Source organism: Trichechus manatus, unplaced genomic scaffold (assembly GCF_000243295.1).
Source record: "Trichechus manatus latirostris isolate Lorelei unplaced genomic scaffold, TriManLat1.0 scaffold00011, whole genome shotgun sequence".
Classification (NCBI taxonomy): Eukaryota; Metazoa; Chordata; class Mammalia; order Sirenia; family Trichechidae; genus Trichechus; species Trichechus manatus.
In genome coordinates this window covers 11,069,653-11,096,887 of record NW_004443947.1, presented here as the reverse complement: position 1 = coordinate 11,096,887, position 27,235 = coordinate 11,069,653, and the positions used below count along the sequence as shown (strand labels likewise).

Here is a 27,235-nt window from a genome sequence, read left to right as displayed (position 1 = left end):
GAGGGTAGCATATGATCAAGAGCCGATGGTATTAAAGGAAGAAGTCCAAGCTGCACTGAAGGCATTGGCAAAAACTAAGCCTACAGGAACAGATGGAATACCAATTGAGATGTTTAAATAAATAGATGCAATGCTAAAAGTGTTCACTTGTCTATGCCAAGAAATTTGGAAGACAGCTACCTGGCCAACCGACTGGAAGAAATCCATATTTGTGCCCATTCCATAGAAAGGTGATCCAACAGAACGCAGAAATTATTGAACAATATCATTAATATCACACACAAGTAAAATTTTGCGGAAGATCATTCAAAAACGGTTGCAACAGTACAGTGACAAGGAACTGCCAGAAATTCAAGCTAGATTCAGAAGATGACATTGAATGAGGGCTATCATTGCTGATGTCAGATGGATCCGGGCTGAAAGTATAGAATACCAGAAAGATGTTTGCCTATGTTTTATTTACTATGAAAAAGCATTTGACTGTGTGAATCATAACAAATTATGGTTAACGTTGCGAAGATTGGGAATTCCAGAACACTTAATTGTGCTCATGTGGAACCTGTACATACACCAAGAGGCAGTCATTCAAATAGAACAAGGGGAAACTGCATGGTTTAAAATTAGGAATGGTGTGTCTCAGGGTTGTATCCTTTCACCATACTTATTCAATCTTTATGCTGAGCAAATAATCCAAGAAGCTGGACCATATAAGAAGAATGTGACATCAGAATTGGAGGAAGACTCATTAACAACCTGTGATATGCAGATGATACAACATTGCTTGCTGAAAGTGAAGAGGACTTGAAGCACTTACTGGTGAAGATCAAAGACTACAGCCTTCAGTATGGATTATACCTCAACATAAAGAAAACAAAAATCCTCACAAATGGATCAACAAGCAACATCATGATAAACATCATGATATTGAAGTCATCAAGGATTTCATTTTACTTGGATCCACAATCAACACTGATGGAAGCAGCAGTCAAGAGATCAAACGGCAAATTGCATTGGGCAAATCTGCTGCAACAGATCTCTTTAAAGTGTTAAAAAAGCCAAGGCGTCACTTTGAAGACAAAGGTGCCCCTGATCCAAGCCATGGTTTTTTCAATCGCCTCATATGCATGCAAAAGCTGGATCATCAATAAGAAGACTGAAGAAGAACTGATGCATTTGAATTATGGTGTTGGCTAAGAATATTGAATATACCATGGACTGCAAGAGGAATGAACAAATCTGTCTTGGAAGAAGTACAGCCAGAATGCTCCTTAGAAGTAAGGATGGTGAGAGACTTCATCTCATGTACTTTGTACATGTTATCAGGAGGGACTAGTACCTGGAGAAGGACATCATGCTTGGTAAAGTACAGAGTTAGTGAAAAAGAGGAAGACCTTCAACGATATGGATTTACACAGTGGCTACAACAATGGGCTCAAACATAGCAATGACTTTGAGGATGGCACAGGACCAGGCAGTGTTTTGTTCTGTTGTACACAGGATCACATCTGAGTCAGAACTGCCTCGATGGCACCTAACAACAGCAACAACAACAAAGTAACAGCACATAAAATAGTGGCATAGTTCCTGGCGTGTCCAAGGCACTCGATTTGTTCCCTCCCACAAACATGAAATTAATAAATTGGGAATTTATCTACCCTTCTAATCAGAGGTCTAGGCAAGAAATAGCCTTTTCACAAATGACTATGTATTTGTCTTTCCATGTAAACGTTGAATAGTTCACACAAAGGAAGCAAGTTCAACAAAAGCTTTATTTTTTCCTTGGTCTAAATTAGGCGAAGAATTTAAGTTTTTAGAAACTTAAAAATGAAAGTTTAAACAGACACAAAATTCATTATGTTTATCACTATTTTTCCTTACAACAGTAATACATGCCGTATTTTCAAATGAACAACAGCAGATCACATGCTGACATTTGACCTAGAAGGAGAACCATAAATGAGACATTTCATACAACAGAGAAGTAAGGGATTTTGCTCAGTTTTAATGCTGTTGTTGTTGACGGCCATCGAGTCAGCCCCCGACTCATGGCGGCCCCATGCACAACAGATTGAAACACTAGCCAGACCTGTACCATCCCCACGATCAGACCATTATGGTCCATAGAGTTTTTACTGGCTGATTTTTCAGAAGTAGATCTCCAGGCCTTTCTTCCTAGTCTGTCCTAGTCTGTCCTAGTCTGGAAGCTCTGCTGAAAGCTGTTCCCCATTGTTGCAACCTGCAAGCTTCCACGGACAGCAGTGAGGATCTTCCTCCTTCCCATGTTGTCTCATATGGAATGACTCCATAGGAAAAAATGGCAGATCATAAGGCTAACAAGTTGGTGGCAGATAGGTCATCAAGCCCATCTCTGTAAATCAGATTTGTCAACAGGTAAACAGAGCACGACCCTTCTAGGTAAGCTAGTGGAGCAGTGACCTGTGGCAGCCACGTCCCCAAACTATAGGAGTGGAGGAGGCTAAAATGTCAGGTCGTCGAGGATGCAGAGGGGAGCATTCACTAGAGCCGCCCACCAGTATGAGTAAGTGCTCCTGGGGACAATATGTGCTTCAAGGGCAGAAAGCGCATATCCAGATGTTATGAGCTGCCAGATGTGATTAACTGAGGAAAGGTGAAGCTGCCCACTTAACCATCTGAGCAGCCCCAATCAGCAAAGTGACCCAAGAGTTTTCTGCAAAAGCATTAATCAACAAAACAAATGGCGGCTCCATCATCTCCCAGACCCACCCCTTTTCCTCTCTCCCTCTGATAGAGTCAGAACAGCCGGCCTATTTTTAAACCACCGGCAATGTATTCTCTCGTGGAAACGTGTGGGCTTCCTGACACAGCTGATGCTCACTCAGAGCATCACAAGCATGCTGAAGACTTCGCCCACTCGCTCGTCCCTCCTCTCCCACGAGAATGGGGCAGAGGGGGCGCTGGGAAGAGAGGCCCAAGAGCGAGCCTGCTCCCAGTGCAGAGGAGGAGGGAGTATCTAGTGCTGGTTTCCGTGACAGGGATAACTGCAGGCTTCCCTCCTTGGTGAAAGGGAAAGCTGAGGCTTGGGCAAAAACAGCCCCGCATACAGATACCAAGAGAGAACACAGGCCTGAGAAGAAGAAAAACAACCCCCAGATGCCAATTACAGATCTTCTAAAGAAAAAGAATTGAAATGGATCTCAGGCTCTCTTTAACATGCATCTAATATGCTTCAAATATAATAGTAAAAACTTTATTAAACATTGGAGACTTTTTTTTTTTAGCAAGGTCACAATGAGGCCAATTGAAAAAAAAAAAAAGGACTTTTCAAGAAAGGAGGTTACTCTGTACTCACAATCGCTCCAGCTGCTTCAGATCCTGGAAGGCGCCTCTCTCTATGACACTGACCTGGTTGTCTTCCAGATGCCTAGAACCACAAAGGCAGCAACAATCAAGGACAAAATTAGCTCAGGGGTCCTCACGCTAGGCTTCAGGCCATGCAGGCAGGGTCACTCGACCCCTCCCGCCACCCTCAGGGCCCCTACGGCCGGGACCAGGCTGGTGGGACAAGATAACTCACATCCCAGCTTGGAGTCACGGTAACCAGGGTTTCACCGCCTGCACACTTCTACCTGACAGATTGGTTTCCATGCCTCTATTTTAAGAATGTTCTCAGCAAATGTCCCCCCAAGCACTGCAGGGTGTTGCACAGAAAAGGAAGAGGTAAAAGCTGCTGCTTATAAAAACAACACAATATATACTCAGCCTCTCTTCCCTCGGAACACCCTCCTCCAAGAATTCAAAAATACTTCACAGGAAAGGGCCTTCCCTGCTCTCCCTGCCGCTGGGTCACCCTCTGAGTGGAAAGCGCAAAGCTACTGTTGGACAATTGCCTGTGGCAAGAAAACCAGCCTGGGCCCTGGAACTCCCCTCGTCCAGGGTCTGGCTGCTCCCTGCATAAGGACAGCGGTCACAAAAGCTAGGTCTCTGTACCCCGAGCCATGGATTTGTTGACCCCCCCAAACTCCTCCAAGCAGGTGATTAGAAAACCTGAACACTCTGCTTATGTGAGTTTGATTCATGCACGTGGCATAGCTTAAGAATTCAACATACAATGAAACATTTGTTTCCTTAACTTAAAAAAATTAAAAGGTAGCTTAAAATGGATTAGCTGAACAGTAGGAAAGGGAAGCAATGAAACTGCATAGTTTCCATTCAGGGCTGACTCTGGGCTGGGGCAAGATACTGATTCTACTTGGTGGGAGAGTGGAATTCAGGGGGATGCAGTGGTGAATTAAGAGTGTTTCTTTGGAAGGTAGAGGTTGGGAAGGGCTGTGGGTTTCTCTAGATCAGGCAGAAGGAAAGGTCTCCTGAAGCACCTGAAGGAAAAGCAGGAAAGGAAGAGTAGTCTTGGGAACACAGGTCTTCATTTCAAAAGGAAACTTTCCAAGACACTCCTTCACCTTTCAGACACTCATAACCCCCTGCACTTCTTAGGTATAACACTTGGGCCCTTGTGATTAATTTTCAAGTCCATCTCAGATCCACTATGCCTCAGGACCAAGAGGGTAGGAACTTGTGCATCACCATACTCCCAGCCCTAACCTAGCTGCCTAGCACAGCAGCCACTTAATAGATGCTTACTTGAAGAACAAAAAACTAAAAAGGACACTGGGTCAAAGCCCAGGAAAGGTTAGTCTAGGACCCATTAAGTTTCTAGACTTGGTCTAGAAGAGCTGGAAGGGGTATTTTGTATTTCAATTTTTTTTTTAATTCACTAAAAAACCAGTTGCTATCAAGTCAATTCCGACTTCATGGTGACTCCATATATGTCAAAGTAGAAGTGTGTTCCACAGGGTTTTCAATGGCTGATTTTTTGGAAGTAGATTGCCAATCCTTTCTTTGGAGGTGCCTTTGTGAGGACTCGAACCACCAACCTTTCAGTTATCAGCCAAAAGGGACTCCTTGAATTCATTACCAACACTTAAAAATCGTAATATTACACGTGCACACAGAAACACAAACACACACACACCACAAGAGATGCTCCTTTTGAAAAATCAGTTCTCACATTCCCAAATATCAACAACTGGCTGGAACTGAGTATTGTCGCTATGGTCAGCTAGGGTACACGGGCTCCCCAGTTCACCAGGATCCTCGTCCACTCTAACTCTTCACACTTTTATGTTACTTCTGTTCTCTCACAGATGCCTCACTTAACAGATATCGAAACAACTGAGCTGAGAGGGTAAGAGACTTGACCAAGGAGAAGTTATTTCTATTAAGTCACACAGCTAGTAGGGGTGGACCTCTCCCTCCTGGATTGGTGTGCTTTCCAGATTTGGCTTGGAATCCCTATCCTACTTTCTTACTAACTGGTAGTATGATATTGGGCTAGCTGGTCAAGCCCTCGGAGACTGTTTTCCCATTTGTAAAATGAAGAAAATAAAACACCTCATAAGCTCTGGTGAGAATTAAAAAGGAATAAAGGATGTAAATCATCTACCCCAGGATCTGGAGTACAATTAGAGGTTTAATAAATGCTCATTCCCTTCCCTTCTCTTCCTTTTCTGTTTGGACATATGGCAAGGAGGGCCTCAGTATGCTAATAGACTCATACTAACACATCTTGCTAAACAGTGAACCAGTCTGAAATTAATAAGTGGGGGTTTGTTCAGTTGAGTTTTTCACTATCAATCAATCAATCACAGAGCTTGTTTGTCGTTATTTCCCAATTTTTACAAGGACCAACTCTAAGGCACTGATGTCACATTCCTTCTGAGTTTCTAGAGGAGCCTCTCTCCAACCTCCTAAGATAAATCTCTTTGTTTTTTATTAACTGATCTAATCTTGCTAGCTTCTTTCAGAAAGATGAGTAGAAGAAATGCAAATGTGAAGGGCTGATATCTGTATCTACATCTGCCCCTTCTCCATCGTTCTCAGACCCTGGGAGGCTGACCTTTATGGCTGTATCAAGAAGCTAGAGTCACTGGGTAGTGCAAACGGTTAATGTGCTCACTGCTAACCAAAACGTGGGAGGATCGATTCACCCAGAGGCGCCTTAGAAGAAAAGCCTGGTGATCTACTTCTAAAAAATTAGCCATTAAAAACCCTATGGAGCACAGTTCTACTCTGACACACACAGGGTCACCATGAGTCAGAGTCCACTCGACTTCTGGATCCTGTTGGATTCAGCCAGTGGGAGTCACCAGCAGGGTGAAAAGAGAGTGAGGGTGTGGGATTTCTTCCCTGGCTCCTTCTCTGCCAAGTCACTTCAGGTTGACTGTATCCCTCTACTTAAGGCCACAGGTTCTATCAGGTAGCCCCTACTTTGCTGGGCTCTGTAACCACTTCCTCCTGCTACTCCTTCAGGCCCAGGGGTAACAGTGGCTTTCCAATGTGGCTAGCCCCAGGGAACTACACCATGGCTTCTTGGTTTCTTTTCTTAAAATAAGATTTTATTGTGTTTTAGGTGAAAGTTCACACACTAAATTAGGTTCCCCTTTAACAATTTTTATACAAATTGTTCCATGCCATTGGTTATAATTTTTACAGTCTGTCAGCATTCTCATTATTTCCATTCTGTTTGTTCTGTTTCCATTGGTTTAGCTTCCCTTCCCCTCCTTGCCTTCTCATTTTTGCCTTTGGGTTAAATGTTGACTGTTTGCTCTCATATAGTTAATTGTTTAAGGGAGCACATTATTCACAGGTGATATTGTTTATTTTATAAGCCAATCTATCATTTGGCTAAAAGGTGATCTGCAGAAATAGCTTCAATTCCAAGTTCAAAGGGTATCTTAGGGCGCTAGTCTCTGGGGTTTCTCTAGCTCTATTGGTCCAGTAAGTAAGGCCTTTTTTAGGAATTTGAGTTTTGTTCTACTTTTTCTCCCATTCTATCTAGGATCTTCTATTGCACCCCTGATCAGAACAGTTGGTAGTGGTAGCCAGGCACCATCTAGGTTTTCTGGTCTCAGGTTAGAAGAGGCTGTGGTTCATGTGGGCTATTAGTCCTATGGACTAGTTTCTTCTTTGAGTCTGTGATTTCTTTCATTCTCTTCTGTTCCATATGAGTAAAGATCAATCGTTGTATCTTAGGTGGTAGCTCACAAGCTTTTAAGACCCCAGATGCTACTCAGCAAACTAGAACATAATTTTTGTGAACTATGTAATGCCAGTTGACTAAGCTGTCCCCTGAGGGCTTCTTGGTTTCTTAATCCTGCCCACACATTTGTAAAGAACTTCTTTATGTAGTTCTCTTCATTTTCCCCATGTGAGTGCCATCTTTTCCTGCTGGGACCCTGACTGATAAGGTATGTAGGGCTCCTCCAGATCTATCTTCTAGATCTATCAGAGCCCAGCTTAATATCTGGCACTTAAATGCTTGATAAATAATCAATATTTGATGAACAAGTGAATCAATGAATGAAGGAGCTAATAATCTATGCAGACTTCTAGGCTGAGACACAAGTTATAAGCATGCTCTAAAGCCATTGATTTCATACCTTCATTTTACTGACCAGATGCAGGAGGACAGGGGAACCAGGGGACCCAGGGAGAGCTAGACACCCAGAAGGGCTGTCCATGCCTTGAGTCTGTTCTGAATTAGAGTGGCACAGACTGTGTTCATTTTCAGCTATTTTGGCATCGTTATTTTATTTTATATGTATTTTTTAGTTTAAATACTGGATCAGAATCGGAAATTGCCCCATGTGATGATGGCTGGGGCGGAGTTTAACTCCTTTATTAACCTCATTTGGGATAAAGCTGGCTCCCACATTGTGGGCATAGCAGAGTTCTTGCAACAGACGACTAAGAAAGGGAATATAATTGATACCACCAGAAGAGACCTTTTCCTACACCCACCCTGTGGGAGGAAGAATTATTAAGGGTAATTCTTATATCTTCTCCTTGAATGCACTTCATTTGGGGAAAATTGCCTTGGGATGAGACTGAAGATCCCCAATCCATTTTATCTGATTTTGCCTATTCAGGTTACCTGCACGGTATTAACAGTTTTGCATGGAAATCGGTGGCAAGCTCAAATTATTCAAGACGACTGAGTCTTTTCTAGCTTCACTGTGGACTATAAATAAGAAACAGATACCAGGAATGTGCCAAGGTGTAATGGAAGCTTTTCAAAAAAGATAGTTGTCTAGGTTACTCAGCTAAAAAGAATAGATGGAGGGGAAATACAGGTAAAACGTCTGGATATTATATTGGTATTAGTTAGAAAGCATTTCAGCTATCCTACCTAGCAGATTCTTCCATGGTTAATAAAAGGCCACTTGAATGGGATTGTCTTTGAGTTGATGAGGAAGATAATGAAACATGGGATATTAACAGAGCCTATAAAGTAGGGGCAGGAGGAGGCTTTCTGACATTGCTTATCAAAAAAAGAAGAATGAACCAATTAACCAAAAAGATAAACTTTAGTCACAGGAATGCTGTCAACCATCCAGAGGATATTAATACAATCTTTTGTGATTATTTTAAACATTCTATTTACTGAGAGCAGATATGGAAATTGGGGTTTTTATTAGCCTTTCTGATGTAACAGTAAGAAAATCAAAGGGTTATTTTTGACTTTGTTCAAAAATGAAACATTAGGTGAAATTTCTGACTTGTGAGAGAGAAAATCTCTTACAGATGCAGGAAGAGGAAAAAGTAAAGAAAAGAGAGAAGCCAAACGTCTATTTTTTAAATTGGCAAATTACCTGGGATCAGGAGATTATTGCCTATGTCTCTTCAATAAAAATCATCCGAAAACTGAACCACAGAATTCCCCCACCCCTGACCCCAACCCCAACTCTAACCCACACACATCCTGGTTAGGGCCGTTGGTCATTTGGCAGAGGAATGACTGCTTAGGACAAAAGACAGACATGGCATAGGGTATGTATGGTCTCCCTCCTAGGATGGCGAGTTCTCCAGAGAGGACTGGAGAGCACGTCAGTGGGGAAAACGTCTGTAACCTGTGGGCCCATCATAGGTTCTAATTCCACTTCTTCTGTCACCTTCTATGTGGAGCTGGAACTACTTAGCTGTCTTAACTTGCTAGTGCTGTTGCAACACAAATACCACAAGTGGGCGGCTTTAAAGAACAGAATTTCATTTTCTCACAGTTCTGGAGGCTAAAAGTCAAACTGGGGTCTTGGCCGTGCTGACTCCTTCCTTGTTCGTAGCCAGGGACATTCCTTGGTCCCTTGGGGTTCCTTGGCTTGTAGCTGATGCTCACATGGCAGCTGTCTTCCTCCATGTATGTGTCTCTGTGTCTAATCTACGCTTTTTATAACTCAGAAGTGATTAGGTTTAGGACCTACCCCCACCCCCCACACTGGTATGGTCTCATTAACATAAGAAAATAAAAACCCTACTTCCAAAAAGAATCGCATCCACAGGTACAAGGGCCAGGAATTCAACACATATTTTGGGGGGGGATACAATTTAATCCATAACATTAACCTATCTGTGCTTGTTTCCTCTGTTGTAAAAAGGCATTGATAATAGCACCTACCTCAGAGACAGCCCAGGACTACGTAGCATAGAGCTTGGTCTATGGTAAATACCATGTGTATGTTGGTTATCATCATCATCATTGCTACTACTGCTTCTCAATCAGGAAAACAATGTTATAACAGTAATACTTCACAGATTGTAGTGAAGATAAACAAAGACTATTCATGAAAATATTAAAACCATAAAGCACTATATGTGTAACTATGAAAGTTATAAAACCAAACCCTTTGCCATCAAGTTGATTCTGACTCAGCAATGAAAGTTACAAGGGACTTACAACTATTCATTATCTGTTTTACAGATGAGAAAACTGAGGTCCAAAGAGATACAGTGATTTGCCTAAAGTCACACAGGCATTTAATTCTGAGTCAAGACAAGAACCCAGTACTTCCTGTCCCTAGCATAAAATTCATTCTATTATAAAAGGGTATTGGTAAGAAGAAGGTGGTGGCTTCAGATACTAAGACTTCAGCTGCTAAAGGTTTATCAACCAAAATTCCACAGATACAATAAGAAAAAAGCAGTCACCAAATTGGCTAGGTTGTCTTCCAGGTCTGAAGCCATAATTATCAACCTCTGGGTCAAGAAGGAAAAAGGATCCAGTTGCTCCTCTTTTGTATCTCTGAACGTCTTAGACTTCCCAGTGGACAAGTACTTGGGCAGCTTCTTATCACTCACAGACTTAAGGATGGGTGAGAGTGTTCAATACTTAGCGATGAAACCTGATATTCCTTGCTCCCCCCTTCTACCAACTCCCATCTCAAAATTTTGCTACCTGTCTGCACAGCTGTGGGTGTTCAGCAAGGGCTCTGACCCTGTCTGATTTTCTCTCTCTCTCTTCCCGTTCTCTCCATTGAGTAACAAGATAAATAACTTCTGTTCTGATTGCCCCTTCAATGCACAGGCTGGAGAAGAAATTATAATCTCTGTGGAAGGGAAGCATGGTTAGTCAACCTGACATTGCTGTCATCCTGGAAGCTGGGCATGTTGATTTAATCATTTACAGCCTTCTCTTTTCCCTGTCACTGGAACTGACTTCTTCTATCGGTCTAGCTCTCCAGCTAGCAGCAGAGAGACACAGGATGAGACATCTGTGAGCGCCTGGGTACACTAATGAAGGGCCTTCTGCTGCAGAGTGGTGAATCCCTGTTGCCCAGGGCTTGGGGGTGTGACATCAGGGCAGTGCAACATTTTCACAAGGCTGAGGAGCTGAAAATGAAAATGCACTGGAGAGCCATCTGCTACTTACAAGACACGAAGATTCCTGAGCCCAGCGAAGTCCATCTTGGTGATCCTGGTGATATTATTTCTGTCCAGGTCGCTGCAATGGAGAACAAATTAGGGTCAGACTGTTGCAGGTTAGACTTATGGTCTATTCAACCCAGACTGGCTTGGACGGGAGGGATGTCACTTGTCAGGATTTTGCAGGTTAGACTTACGGTCTATTCAACGCAGACTGGCTTGGACTGGAGGAAAGGCAATTCCAGTGATTAATGATATCCCCTGAGCATGCCCAACTAACCTTAAGGACATTGTATGGAATAAGCTTTTCATTCTGTATGTAGTAGAGCTCTGTTTTATTTAACTGCCTGGCTTCTGTTCCCCTTTTTCGGGTAACAGATTTTCCGTTGGGAGGCCCCTGCCTCCCCTACGCAAACTCTCAGATTACATAGTACAACTGGGGCTGACCCCTCTTCCCAGCTCCAGGGATGGGCACCTCATACAGTAAATAAGCAATAAGCAGCTTCCATCCCTCTGATTGATTCAGAAATGGATACATGACTCAAATTCCCAATAGCTCTCCTTCTACTGGGGTTGCTAAGCTCTTAAGTGTTGCCAGATCATCTGGCTACCATGGATAGAAGCTTACATGAGAAGAAAGCCAACACACTGGAAGCCTGAGCCAACAGAAGAAAAAAAATGAGAATGACTGCTGATGATATTGTATGAGATCTAGATCCACCCATGCCTGGATCCAGATACCTCTGGACTTCAAGGTTACATGAACCAATCTATCCCATCTCTCTTCTATTTTGGCTTAAACCACTTTGAGATGAATTTTCTACTCACTTGAAACCCAAAGAATCATGACTGATTTTTATACCTAGCTAAGTGCTTGTCTATTTTCCAATTAGATGCCAGATTCCCTAAGGGCAAACACCATATCACAATGAACTAAATAGCCCAACACAGTAGTATGGTATATACCTGGCACATAGTGCAGGTAATTTTTCTAATCTCAAGCGTTAGGTAAGGACATCTGCAGGGCTTATTCCTGCCTGAAGCTGTAGGGTTATGCTCCTGAAAATGGCTCCAGAGAGAATTTGCCATTGAAGAACTTAAAGACTTACGGTTGTATTGGGGTCGTGGGGGTGAGGGGGCACAGCTGGTGGTGGAAAACCAGGCTTAGGACATACTGAAGTCAGGAATGAACCTGTAAACAACTGTATAAATATTCTGTGTTCACTAAAATTATCTAAGAAGACCGGATGCAAAAAAAAAAAAAAAAAGACCATGAATAGTATTTACAATTCTTAATAATGGATACGTGTCTTTCAGTTTGTCATGGTGGCTTCCATGTTGTTGTGATACTGGAAGCTTCGCCACTGGTATTTCAAATACTAGCAGGGTCACCTTTGGTGAACAGGTTTCAGCTGAGCTTCCAGACTAAAACAGACTAGGAAGAAGGACCTGCAGTCTACTTCTGAAAAAAATTGGCCAGTGAAAACCTTATGAACAGCAGTGGAACGCTGTCTGATACAGTGCCAGAAGATGAGTCCCTCAAGTTGGAAGGCACTCAAAATACAACTGAGGAAGAGCTGCCTCCTCAAAGTAGAGTCAATCTTAATGATGTGGATGGAGTCCAGCTTTCAAGGCCTTCATGATGTGGCACAACTCAAAATAAGAAGAAACAGCTGTAAACATGCGTTAATAATTAGAACGTGGAATGTACAAAGTATGAATCTAGGAAAATTGGAAATCGTCAAAAATGAATTGGAACACTTGAAGATTGATATTCTAGGCATTAGTAAGCTGGAATGGACAGGTAATGGCCATTTTGAATCAGAAAATCATATGGCCTACTATGCCAGGAATGACAAATTGAAGAGGAATGGCATCACGTTCGTCATCAAAAAGAACATTTCGAGATCTATCATGAAGTACAATGCTGTCAGTGATAGGATAATATCCATATACCTACAAGGAAGACCAGTTAATACAACTACTATTCAAATATTTATCCACCAACCACTAAGGCCAAAGATGAGGAAACTGAAGAATTTTACCAATTTCTGCAGTCTGAAATTGATCAAACATGCAATCAAGATGCATTGATAATTACCGGTGATTGGAATGTGGAAGTTGGAAACAACCTGTGTTATACACATGACACAACCTTGTTTATCAATATCATGATAAACATCATGATATTGAAGTTGTCAAGGATTTCATTTTACTTGGATCCACAATTAACACCCATGGAAGCAGCAGTCAAGAAATCAAACGATGCACTGCACCGGGCAAATCTGCTGCAAAAGACCTCTTTAAACGGTTAAAAAGCAAAGACATCACTTTAAGGACTAAGGTGCAACTGACCCAAGCCATGGTGTTTTCATTTACCTGATATGCATGCGAAAGTTGGACAATGAATAAAGAAGATCAAAGAAGAATTGATGCTTTTGAATTATAGTGTTGGCGAAGCATAGTGAATATACCATGGACCGTCAGAAGAATGAACAAATCTGTCTTGGAAGACGTACAGCCAGAATGTTCCGTAGAAGCAAGGATTGTAAGACTTCATCTCACATACTTGGACATGTTATCTGGAGGGACAAGTCCCTGGAGAAGGACATCATACTTGGTAAAGGGTCAGTGAAAAAGAGGAAGACCCTCAACAAGATGGATTGACACAGTGGCTGCAACAATGGGTTCAAGCATAACATTGTGAGGATAGCACAGAACTGGGCAGTGGTTCATTCTGTTGTACATAGGGTAACTATAAGTCGGAACTGACTAGACGGCACCTAACAAGAACAACAATAATAATAGATACCAAACAATTAATTTCCATTTCCCATACCTTCCTGTCATGGATTGAATTGTGTCCCCTAAAAATATATGTATCAGTTTGGCTAGGCCATCATCCCAGTATTGTGTGACTGTCCACCATTTTGTCATCTGATGTGATTTTCCTATGTGTTGTAAATCCTACCTCTATGATGTTAATGAGATGGGATAGGCAGCAGTTATGTTAATGAGGCAGAACTCAATCTACAAGATTGGATTGTGTAGTTGAGTCAATCTCTTTTGAGATATAAAAGAGAGAAGTGAGCAGAGAGACAGGAGGACCTCATACTACCAAGAAAGCAGCACCAGGAGCAGAGCAGGTCCTTTGAACCCAGGGTCCCTGTGCTGAGAAGCTCCTAGACCAGGGTAAGATTGATGACAAGGACCTTCCTCGAGAGCCAACAGAGAGAGAAAGCCTTCTTCTGGAGGTGATGCCCTAGATTATACTAGTAGCCGACTAGATTTTGAGAGAATAAATTTCTCTTTGTTAAAGCCATCCACTTGTGGTATTTCTGTTATAGCAGCACTAGATGACTAAGACACTTCCTTATGAAAAACTTTTCAGGATTTTGGCCCTTGGAGTTTCAACAAGGTGTCTATAAATTGGCTTTGAATTCTGTCTTGGTTATTTAGTGCTGCTATATCAGCTCCAGAGGAAGGCTTTCTCTCTCTTTTGGCTCTGGAGGAAGGTCTTTGTCATTAATCTTTCCCTGATCGAGGAGCTTCTCAGCGCAGGGACTCTGGGTCCAAAGGACATGCTCTGTTCCTGGTGCTGGTCTCTTGGTGGTATGAGGTCCCCATGTCTCTCTGCTCACTTCTCTCTTTTATATCTCAAAAGAGATTGGCTTAAGACACTAATCTTGTAGAGCTCATCAATATAACTGCCACTAATCCATCTCATTACATCATAGTGATAGGATTTACAACACATAGGGAAATCACATCAGAAGGCAAAACGATAGACAATCATACAATACTGGGAATTGTGACCTAGCCAAGTTGACAGATATTTTTGGGGGACACAATTCAATCCATGATAGTTTCCTACAGAACATTTAGATACCAAGGGGTCATTTTCCCAGTGATGGATTCCCATCTAAAGGTTAATTACTTCTTGGTTTTCCTAGTCAGGTCCTAAAGCAGCCATCCTGCAATCATGCCTCAGAAAAACCTGTGAGTTATACAGGTGAATAGAAAGAACAGGAAAATAATATTCAGATTCTAGCATTTTATGTGAGGAAAATCAAGTTTGAGTAGGGATTATTATCCTGATATTGGAAATCATACTGAAATAAAAATCAAGGGAGTCCTTTCCTAACCTTACCTGGGTACCCACCTCCCTTCCTCATCCAGTTTTCCACTACCTAAAACAGCAATTGCTGTTGGCATTGGTGGTTCAGTGGTAGAATTCTTGCCTTCCATGTGGGAGACTCAGGTTTGATCCCCAGCCAATAAACCTCATAAGCAGCCACCACCAGTCCATCAGTGGAGGCTTACATGTTGTTATGATGCTGAACAGGTTTCAGCAGAGCTTCCAGGCTAAGATGGACTAGGAAGAAAGATCTGGCGATCTACTTCTGAAAATCAGTCAGTGAAAACACTATGGATCACAACAGTCCAATTCACAACCGATCATGTAAATGGTGCAGGACTGGGCAGGATTTTGTTCCGCTGTACATGAGGTCACCATGAGTCAGGGACTGACTCCACAGCAGCTAACAACAAAAAAATAGCAATAAAAGTTGTTTCTTAACTAGCCTGTGATGGAGAAAGGCAGTATTTCGAATTCTAAAGCTAAGTTGAGTGCTGGTAAAGGCAGAGCAAGAGTTACACAGGCAGATAAATGGAAAGCATACTCATGCAAGGGTTAGAAACCAGCACACAGACAGAAATCTGAGTGCTCATAATTACGAGTATTCTTCTAACCTCCCGTCTGCATTGGGATGGACGTTTGGGGACCTTGACAACTGTGAATATGACAATGCAACCACAAGTTTAATTACCAGGACACAGCATGGTATCTCGGCGGTTTGTGCTAGTGGCTGCAGCAACAATGTTTTCAATTAATACTTATTATGTGAAGGGGCAGAGTGTGCTGCTAAAATGCTAAGGACTTGGGGGGAGGGGCTGTGGGGGTGGCCTCAGCACAGAGTCAGTGTTCGGAAGCCTGAGTTGTCTGAGGCAAGCAGTCCTGATTGAATCCCAGCCCTGCCCACTACTGAATGACCTAAGAGCGTTTACTTCATCTCGGAGGCTCAGTTTCCCCTCTACAAAATGCAGGTCGCAACCTTGACCTGAAGAGTTTTTATGAGGGTTAAATGAGCGATGTATGGTCGCTGTTGTTAGCTGCTATGGAGTCAGCTCCCCACTCATGGCGAACCCCGTGTACAACAGGACAAAATACTGCCTGCTCCTGCACCATCCCCAAGATGGGCTGTAGATCCGACCATCATGACCCATAGGGTTTTTATTGACTGATTTTCAGAAGTAGATCACAGGCCTCTTCGTAGTCTGTCTTAGTCTGGAAGCCCCACTGTAACCTGTTCAGCATCATAGCAATACCTAAGCCTCCACTGACAGATGAGTGGACAGGTGGTGACTATGCATGAGGTGCACTGGCTGGTAATGGAACCCGGATCCCCTGTATGGAAGGTGAGAATTCTACCACAGAACCACCACTGTCCTCTGAGATGATGCATACCAAGGGCTTACCCTGCACTTGTTAAATATTCACTAAATGGCAGCTATTATTATTATAATTAGTTGAACCGCACCCTCTCCTCACTTCCACTCTAAAATTTCAGTACACCTAGAGAAGCTGACCACCCCACTCCCCAAACTTTGTGTCTACAGATGGATCCCAGGATCCTTCAGAGGCTCCCTGTTGGTGAGCTATCATCCTGCTGATAAAGAGAAGGGTGTATTTTGTGGCTGATAAACACAGTGACAGTGCCAAGAGGTGCTCCCTCGTGCTCCCTCTCCCTCACAGCATAACTATGACACCGATTCCATGGTACCTGGGTGCAGAGAGAGTGATGTAGGGATAGAGGGAGGAAGGGCCCATCCATGAGGAGGAAGGGCCCGTCCCTTGGATGGAGCTCTGCTGCCTCACACACCCATCCCTCACACACACACTCTGCAGGGAGGAGGCCAGAGGAGCCAGTGGGCTTTGAGGTGAGACAGGTCTCGGTTCATAGCTCTTCCCCGCACCCCTTCAGCTGTGCGAGTTTGATTAACTTAACTTCTCTGAACCTCCATGCTTTATTAAACCCTCTCCTACTTGCAGACTATAGAATGGGCTCCAAACATTTTTGGCTGAAAATGGGAACTAATTAAACTGACCCTGTGGAAAGGCTGTACTACCCTGTTTACCCATCCTTCCCCCCAGCCCCATCATCCTATCCAGGCTTTTCTGGACCTCTGGAGAGATTTCTCGACCTTTAGCTTTGGAATGTGAAAGAATCAGTCCACCTCAGCCTAGCAGGAGTTCTGAACCACTGGTGGGCAACGTGATCCCATATGGAGTGATCCTATGTAGAGGAGGATTACAGCATCTGAATGTGGGGAGAGGGCCCTGGGTGGCGCAAACAAACTTAGCTCAAAGCAAACTTGCGCTCAACTACCAACCTAAAGGTTGGCAGTTTGAACCTATCCAGTGGCGCCACAGAAGAAAGGCCTGGTGATCTCCTTCTGTAAAGATTGCCTAAAACGCTACAGAGCAGTTTTACTGTTACATAAGTTGGAATCGACTGGATGGCAATGGGCTAACAGGTTAAATGTGGGGTGGGGAAGTGTGGTAAATTTCAAAAACATCTGCAATTGCTTTGACACCCCTTCCATCAAGAAGTAAAGTCTATGCCCCTTTCCCTTGAACCTGGGCTGGCCTTTGTGATTGCATGGATGAATAAAACTGAGGCAGAAATGATGCTGGGGAACTTGAGTGTGGGTTAGAAGAGGCAATACAGTAATTGCCTGGCTCTCTCTCTCTCATAAGAACACTTATGTAAGAAGTGTAAGAAGACCATGTAAGAAGACCAGGAGACCAGCTACCTGAAGCTTCCATGCTGGTGGACCACAGAAAGAGACCACAGACAGAGAAAGGGAGATGTCCGAGCGGCCCTAGCTGTTCCAGCCTCGGATGTTTGAGTCTTTCCAATCATACATTTGAAACCTCAGCCCCAGCCACCATGCTTATGAGAAACCCTGAACTAGAACCATTTAGCTAAGCCTCTATTGAATTCCTGACCACAGAAATTGTGAGAGAGAATAATAAAATAACGGCTGCTCTCTAAAGCCAAAACTTTTGGGGTCACTCATTTTACAGCAATAGATAAGTGGCACAGGAAGAAAGAGAAAGCTATCTTCTGCATGATTTAATTTACCTTTAACAATGGAACTTAATGGCATGTCATTTATGAGACTTGCCCTCCACCCTCAGTCATGTCTGTGTGTGTTCATGTCGTTATGGTCAAGGGTGGCCCACAATGATCAAAGACAGCCATGTCAGCCTGAAGATGAGGTGAGAACTGGCTCTCAGTTTCTGAGGAGTAGATACTGCAGAAGCAGATGAGCCTACAGCCTTCAGTATGAATTACACCTTAATATAAAGAAAACAAAAATCCTCACAACTGAACCAATAAGCAACATCATGATAAATGGAGAAAAGATTGAAGTTGTCAAGGATTTCATGTTACTTGGATCCACAATCAATGCCCATGGAAGCAGTGGTCAAGAAATCTAATAACACATTGCATTGGGCAAATCTGCCTCCAAAGATCCCTTTAAAGTGTTAAAAAGCAAAGACGTCACTTTAGGGACTAAGGTGCAACTGACCCAAGCCACAGTATGTTGGATCATCTCATATGTATGTGGAAGTTGGACAATGAAGAAGGAAGACCAAAGAAGAATTGATGCCTTTGAATTATGGTGTTGGTGAATAATATTGAATATACCATGGACTGCCAAATGAACAAATCTGTCTTGGAAGAAGTACAGCCAGAAGGCTCTTTAAAAGCAAGGATGCCAAGACTTTGTCTCATGTACTTTGGATATGTTATCAGGAGGGACCAGTCCCTGGAGAAGGACATCATGCTTAGTAAAGTAGATGGTTAGGGAAAAAGAAGACCCTCAATGAGATGGATGCACACAGTGGTTGCAACAATGGGCTCAAGCATAACAAAGAGTGTGAGGATGGTGCAGGACTGGGCAATGTTTCGTTCTGTCGTGCACAGGGTCACTATGAGTCGGAACAGACTCAAGACACCTAACAACAACAACATCCCTCCACATAGGCTGAGGATATCGTGGGAATCACCATGATGCTATCTTACTAATCATAATAGTGTTTAGCATTCATTGAGCACTGGCAGAGACTGACAAGTTGTCCACTAAAACATTCCCCTTTGACTTGCATGCAGAGATAGACTACATTTCCCAGCCTCACTTGCAGGATGGTGCAGCCACATGAATGAGTTCTCATCAATGTTATACGGACAGAAGTAATATATGCCTTATTCATAAAACTTCCTGCACAATCCTCCACTCTCTTTCTCTTCCTTCATCTTGGTCTGGATTCAGTTGTCCCAGTGAAGGATCATAGGATGGCAGGGCTGCTAGATGGAAAGAGCCTAAGTCCCTGAATGACTGTGTAGAACAGATACACCTGGCTCCCACCTCCCCATTGACTCATGTAATACTCAGACATGATCAAGAAATAAGCCACTGAAATTTGGGGAGTACTTAGTCTAGCAGTTAGTCTACACTGACAAATGCAGTATCTATAAATCACGAGATTTCCATTCATTTTTTTCTTCTCTTTGCAACAGTTATGAAAGGTAGGTATTATTATTCTCTGTAAACAGATAAAAATACTGTAGATAAGCCTTAATAAGAGTTGATATTTAATGTGCCCATACTATGTCCCTGGCACCGCACATAATAGCAATTTATGCTCATTATCTCTAATCAAGACAGTAAGTATGTAGCAGGTACTATTATAATCCCGTTTTTCAGATAAGGATAGTCTCTCTCAGCCCTCACCCCGGCTTAGAAGCTTTGATGATTTTTCCAGTGAAGAAACTTGCTATGAGGTTACACAACCAGCAAGTGTGGCAAGGCTGGGATATGAACCTGGGCTTTTGAGTGGGAGGCCATGTTTTAACCATCATATCATGCTGCTCATTTATCTCTAGAACCAAAGCATTTTTTACTGCATCATGTTATCTTCTGAATGAAAAAAAAAAAAGTAAATGAATAAATAACAGAAAAGAACAAAACAGAATTTGCCACCTCCATGTCTTGAAAAAAGCAAAAAGATACTTCTTGGTGACTTTTCTGCTTCCCACTCCAGCCAAGACGGCACATTTCTCCCAATGAGGTCAGAGCTAGTGGGAGTGCTGAATCCTTCCGCAAACTCAAAGGGCAAGTGCTGTCTTGGGTGTTTTGCCCATGTCTGGTTTCCACCATGTTCATTATCCACCATATTGCTTGCATAAACAGGCATTGCTGTGGTAATCTCTTGTATTACTTTTCCCCATTCCAATCAATGAATCCTAAACCAATGCTGTGACTTGGATCTTTGTGGCATTTTCACATCTGTCTGACACCTTGGGTGGGTTGGGGAGGAAGCAGAATTCAGAGCAACATTGGAAAAATTGAAACAAAAATGACATTTTCTAGGGCAGGCCACTGTCTGTAACATGGCATATATATATTCATACCCTTCTTTTTATTCACTGTGGCATTCCTGCAAAATTTTCTTTTTGCCAGGGAACATCTGGGAAAGGGGAGGTGTAAGAAACAGCCTCCAGAGAAACAGCACAATGTGGAGAAAAGGGTTTCAACTGTAAACTCAGAAGATGTGCACTTGAGTCCTGGCTTCCTCCCTTCTTAGTTGCGTGGACCTTCAGAAAGCCACTTACATGTATCAAGCCCAATCATCGATGGTACTACTGTGACTTTTGCAAAGTACAACCCAAAATTCCAGTTCTACAGGGTTACCATGAGATTCAAGTGAGAAAGTGTGTGAAGCAGTACTTTCTAAATAGCATTTGGAATGATTCATTTGTCACCCACAGCCAACAACAGTGGAAAGAGGATTCAATGCTACAGGTTAGAAAAGCTTCAAAAAAGAAGTTTATCAGTGATGGTGAAAGTTACACAGTTAGAGAATCCACCATGGATTCAGATCAGACTTTAGAGACCAACTGCCCCCGCAGAAAGAGCATATACAGAGTGCCCCTCCTGGGCTGCAGGAAAGAAGATAGGGACTCAACCTAGGGTGAACTTATGAGGGCTGCCTTATGAGGTAATTGTTCCCTATCATAAGGGGTATACGAGCAGAGATTAGCAGTTACCTCATGTTGGGCATGACGTCTAGGGGCACTTATAATGGATAGGAGGTTGGACTACATGGCCTATAAAACCAGTTACCACTGAGTCGTTTCCAACTTGTGGTGACCCCATGTGAGTCAGAGTAGAATTGCGTTCTATGAGGTTTTCAATGACTGGTTTTTCGGAAGTAGATTTCCAGGTTTTTCTTCCGAGGTGTCTCTGGGCAGACCTGTACCAGCAATCTTTCAGTTCGCTGCTGAGTGCTTAACTATTTGCACTGGGGACATCACATGGCCTATTAGTCCTGTCAATTTTGAAATCCATAATTCTCATATTTGTGGGGCCCAGAAGCAAATGGTTAAATGAAAAAAGAACTCAGCTTGGTCTTTGCTCTCAAGGAGCTTAAAGCAGCGGCCTAGCGAGGGGAGGTCAGAGGTGGGCATTTGTCCCCAGGCACAAGTCCAAGGGGGCACCAGATGAGGCCAGCAGGGGAATCACCCTCGCCCCTGCCCCCGCAATGGATGAGCAAATTTAGAGACTGCCCCTGGGGGCTCGTTACCCTTGTTATACTTCTGGCTTGAAGGTTAGTTGAGGAAATGGATTAAGACTCATGAGGCACTTAGAGAACAATGTAAGAACATGCAAAATTATATGTTAAGGGTGTGGTCTAGAGTCCACGGGGAGTGGGTGTAGAGACCTGAGAGGCCATGGAGATAGAAGGTGGAGAGAAGAGCTCCTGGAGGAGATAGGAAGGAAGTCATTGTGGAGGAGTGATGACAGCAGTGGTGATGGTGGGGGTCACAGAGAAACGAAGGGTCTGAGGACAAGGCAGATCCTTGTCACTGAAGCTCCCTGACAAGCCTCCATGGGGTGATGTGCTCACTTTCAAGACCCCATAACTTGATTTAGGTAATTCAGTTCAGGAAAGGGGTAAAACATGCCACGATTAAGAAGATTCATACTCCAACCTGGCCCCGTTACCACCAGAGAGGTTCCAATCAAACCAGAGCAAATTAAAGAGAGGACTTTGGCCTTAGTTTCAGGTATCTGCCCTCCACCCTTTCCATCCTGCTCTGTGTCCTGGGAGGCTGGCCCGAATGGACATCACAGGGCTGGCTCCTGTGCCGTTTTATTTCCCTTTGCGTTCAGCAGAGACCAGAGAAAGGGAGTAGAGGGAGGGAGTGGAATTCATTCTCCTGGTTCCCTCCCTGAGGGTGAGGAAGTTTCTCCACTGAAGGTCACAGCTCCTGCTCTTCAGGACTCTCTCCCTCTCCTGGTTCCAGAAAGCTCCTATCATCTCTTCTGGTTTTGGAGCTAGTGCTGGGTTCCACAGTATCTTAGTGGTTCCCCTGCACCCTACTCACACCTGTGAAATAGTCCCTTTGTAAGTCAACACTCCTTAAAAAATCCTAATTTGAATTTCCATGTGTTTTCTGTTTCTGATTTATATACCATTCATTCATTCATTGAACAAATATGCCTTGACCATTAAGTTTCAGGTGCTGTGATAAATGCTGGGGATAAAGCTATGAACAACATTGCCATGGTCCCTGCCTTTAAGAAATTCATAGCTTAGTAGAGAAGAAATAAATAAAAGGGCAATTACCATAAAGTGTGGTAAACACTGTATACTGGGATTGGCAAACTTTTTCTTTAAAGGGCTAGAGAGTAAATATTTTAGGCTTTGTGGGCTAGACTGTCTCTGTCACAACTACTCAACTCTGCTATTAGACTGTGAAAGCAGCCATGGACAATATGTAAATGAATGAGTGTGACTGTGTTCCAATAAAACTTTATTTACAAAAACAGTCTGAAGACCAGTTTGGCCCATGCTTGTGCTACACTATGCCAGAGGTATAAACAAAAGCTTATGCGAGAGTATGGAGAAAGAGCATCTAATCAAGTTACAGGGGACTAGGTAGGGGAGGCTTCCAGGAAGAGGTGACATTTTTGTTGAGACTTTAACAATGAGTTTTCCATAACCAGGTATGCATGGGAATATGTGAGAGGGAGAAAAAGGACTCCAGGTAAAAGAAACAGTATGTGCAAAAGCCCAGAGGCATTGCCTCAGGCTAACTGCAAGTAAATTTGTTTAACTGGTAAAGCACTTAGCAGGAGAGGTGTCTTCCTCCTTCCTTCCTTCTGTCCTCCCTTCTTGCTTTCCCTCCTTCTTTCTTTCCTTTCTTGCTTTTTACAACAAGCCTTTATTAAACACCTACTCTAGACCTGGCACTATACTTATGGATAAGGATAAAGCCAAACCAAACCAAACTCGCTGCTGGCAAGTCGATTCCAATCCATGCAACCCTAAAGGACACAGGAGAACTGTCCTATAGGGTTTCTAAGGCTGCAATCTTTAAGAAAGCAGACTGCCACATCTTTCCCCCGGGAAGTGGCTGGTGGGTTCAAACTGCTGACTTTTCAGTTAGCAGCCAAGTGCTTTAACCACCGTGTCACCAGGGCTCCTTGTGATTAAGGGTAGAGCACTGAAAAAGAAACAAACAAACAAGTAAATTCTCTGCTTTCAAGAAATGTTTATGCTACTGGGGGGTGTGACAGAAGACCTAAGGTGGCCCTTATAATCTCCACCTCCTGGTAGTAACACCCTTGTGTCATTTCCTTTCTTAGAGTGTAGGCAGGACTTAGTGACTTGCTTCTAACCAATACAATATGTACAGATGATGAGATGTCACTTCTGTGATCATCTCATAGGGTTTCTGTCATGTAAGACTGTAACATCTGTCTTGCTTGAAGACTCTCTCCTTTGATGGCTGTGATGAAACAAGCAGCCACATTAGGGAGACCCATGTGGCAAGGAACTGAGGGCTGCCTCCACCAACAACCAACTAGCAAGAAATAAAGGTTCTCATTCTAACAGGTTGCAAGAAACAGAAGTCTGCCAATAACCTAGAGAGCTTGGAAGGGATCTTTCCCCAGTCGAGCTTTGAGATGAGACCAAAGCCCCAACCAACACCTTGATCACAGCCTTGGGAGACCCTGAGCAGAGGACCCAGCTAACCTAGAGATGATAAATACATGTTATTTTAAGGTACTAATTCTGTGGTAACAGTGTTACATAGCAATGGTTAATTAATACAGGGGGAGACAGGTAATCCCAGGTAAACAACAGAAGTACAGACAAGTAAATAAGTAGGAATAAGTTTCAGGGTGAGGTGAACAGAATGAAAGTGACAGGAAGCAGAGCAACGAGGAGAGACCCCTTGTAGGGAGTGATATTGGTCTGAAACCCGAAAGAAAAGAAGCAGCCAGCTCAGGGAAGAAGCTAAAGGGAGAAGTTTCCAGGTAGAAAAGAGACACAAAGGCCTGAGCAAAGGAAGCATTTGGAGGGTGCAAGCAACAAAAAGGAGCTCAGGAGGCTGAAACAGAGTGAGCGGAGCAGCACCGAAGGAGATCAGAGAGGTAGACAGCCTCAGATAGTACAGGGTCCACAGAGCGGGTTTCATGTCTCAGCGACTGGGAACCACAGAAGGGGTCAAGCAGAGAAATGACTGATTTAACAGCCATCAGCTTCATTCCCCAGACAACAAGCCCTCCACGGTCCTTCTCCATCCAAATCCTACCCATACTTCTATGCTTTGTCCAGGCCGCCTCCTCTCTGAAACTTTCCCAGACACTCCCTCCCAGGCTGATTTCTCCCTTCTCTGAACTTTGGAATCATCTAGCCTCTACACAACTCATTTTGGTCTTTCATCACATTTCCTTCCACCTCATGTGTTGCTGCCTATTTCCTGTGTGTTCGCCTTGTCTCCAGGAGGATCGTGAAGCTCAGTGGAAGCCAAGACCACAAATTCTCCTCCTGTACTTCCTCCTGGACACTTCAGATAAAATAAGGCCCCTGGAGACACTCCAGAACATACACCAGCTTTCTTGAATGGTGGCATATTTTTTAACATTTTACATCTTGCATATCAGTATTTTCAGTGTTTCTTGCAGTAAATATATATTACTCACACCCACACCCACCCCCAAAAAAATGTTGGAAAAAAAAATGCTCCAGTTGAAATAAAAATCTCCATAGCTAAAATGGAGCTCTGGTGGCACAGTGGTTAAGAGCTCAGCTGCTAACCAAAAGGTCTGCAGTTGAAATCTACCAGTCACACCTTGGAAACCTTATGGGGCAGTTCTACTCTGTCCTATAGGGTCACAATGAGTTGTAATTTACTAGATGGCAATGAGTTTGGTTTTTTTTGTTTGTTTTTTTGAGTACAGCTAAAATAACTAGGCAGAGCTATAGTCATTCAAGACTCCAAAAATCTGGCAAAAGGAAGAGGCCCCTTGAGGATCCCAAGGAAACTTACTTTGTTTTGTTTTAAAATCATGTTATTAATTTTTTTAATAGACTTTATCTTTTTAGAGCAGTTTCGGGTGTATAGAAAAACTGTGCAGAAAAATGGCACTCTAGGCAGAAGCACCACGCCATCCCTCCACAGCAAAGATCCGAAAAACTAAGCCGAACAAATACAACAATCCTGAAACCCTAAAACATCAAATGAAGAGATAAAGAACTCCGCCAAGCACCAAATGAAGTGAGAAAACTGACAAGAGAATGGAGAGCGAGGAGAGATTCATGCAGAGGTCCCCTACCAGCTAATGAGCGTGGATCAGCCATCTTGGACTCCTATCAGAGACCAGCAAACGGTACGAGAAAGCAGCCTCAGGCGCATCCAGCAGGGGACAAAACAACTGGTAATTTGCGATATACGCTTTCCCACCCCCCACCGTTCTTCACCCCGACTCGCCCTTCTCTGCTTCCCGTGGCCACAATCTCTTGACCGGGAATCACCGGCTGCTTGGATTCCACACAACCGAATGGGCCGGCTCTCTGAGTGCCATTTGTTGGTTGCTGGTGTTGCTTTTTTCTGCTTCTTTTGATTTCTTCCTTACCTCTCACTACCTCCCCCTCCTTTCGCTAAAATACCTGGCTCTGTATGCCATCTTTACTTCTTCCTGAGGGGCTGTGGAGCTGCGTTCAAGGGTGGAGCGGATTCGCGCTCTGGGCTGCCGTGCTGGTGGGATCCCGGGGCTTTTGTTCATTTGTTTGTTTTCAATTATTTGTTTGTTTTCTTTTCCTTTCCTTGAGTTAGGAGCCTTTCTGGCCAGGCGGTACAAGGAGACCTCCCCCTCGGCTTGCACAGATGTGAAGAGGGATCCCTCAGGACATTTCTTTTTTTGTTGGTTTTTTTTTTTTCTATTTTTTGGGGGCCCTTTCTTGTTCTATTTTTTTTTTAATTTCTTTTGTTTTCTTTTCCCTCTTTTTCCCTTTTTCTCTTTCTTCATTGCTCAGTTTCTTGTCTCTCTACATCTTCCTTCTCTTTCTGTTCCCTGAATACCTGGAGTTATATACCTCTGAGCCTTCTAGACAGGCTGTACTGCAACACATGAGAGCGACTTCCCCAGACCTCACAGCTGCAACAGTGGGATCCCTGGGAACTTTGTGGTTCTTTAACCGTTGCGATTTTTATTTCTTCATTCTTTTCTTTTCTTCCTCTTCCCATTTCTGTTTTTCTCCATTTCATAGTCTCTCATCTCTCCACTCCAACGGCAAGCTCCCCTAGCATTCTTTTTTGTTTGTCTGTATGTTTTTGGCTGCTGTTCCTCTCTCCTCTCTCCCATATCCATCTTAGCTCCACACATAAAAATCTCCCCACTGCATCCTGTATACCTGCACCGTGCGCTTGACATCACACCACCAAGCAGTACAGGCACGGCCTACTGGAACCTGCCCTGCACTGATTACCGACCCACGCTGGTGGCTGTAGTGAGTGCCAGAAACAACCCATCCCACTAACTCTTCTTCAGCAAGACCCGCCCTGCCGTACCATATCTGAGTGACTGACCCTGCCAGCTGGAAAAGGAGGTGAAAAGTATTGAGCACACAGATGAGCAAACAACAAAGAACACACAGTCCACCTGCTCAGACATAGTCAAATTTTTACAGAAAAAAAGGGACGAAACAAACAAACCTACAATCAATAAATGAGAAAAATAACTACTGAATGCCCTGAAAACAGCAGACAATATCAAAACATTTACAAAAACAGGACAGGATGGTTACAGTAGGTGTCCAAAATAAAACACCAGATGACTCTCCTGTGGAAGAAAATGCACTAGAACTACCTGATAGGGAATTCAAAACTCTAATACTCATAATTCTACAAGAACTGAGGCAAAAAGCTGACAAACATGAGGAAAAAATAGACAAATCATGGAAAATACAGACAAAAAATTAGAAGAATTCAGGAAAATAATGCAGGAACAAAATGCCAAAATAAATTCACAACTAGAAATTATACAAAAACAACAATTAGAAATCCAAAAGATA

The 27,235-nt window shown here is 43.3% G+C and overlaps 1 protein-coding gene across 1 annotated transcript in view; it reads right to left on the bottom strand.

Moving 5' to 3' along the window:
- Positions 1 to 27,235, bottom strand: part of SLIT3 (slit guidance ligand 3) — a 762,848-nt gene that overhangs the window by 683,756 nt on the left and 51,857 nt on the right. Inside the window, 2 exon segments of the mRNA XM_004371219.2 lie at positions 3,332 to 3,403; positions 10,742 to 10,813. Of these exon segments, the coding sequence (XP_004371276.1) occupies positions 3,332 to 3,403; positions 10,742 to 10,813 (144 nt within the window).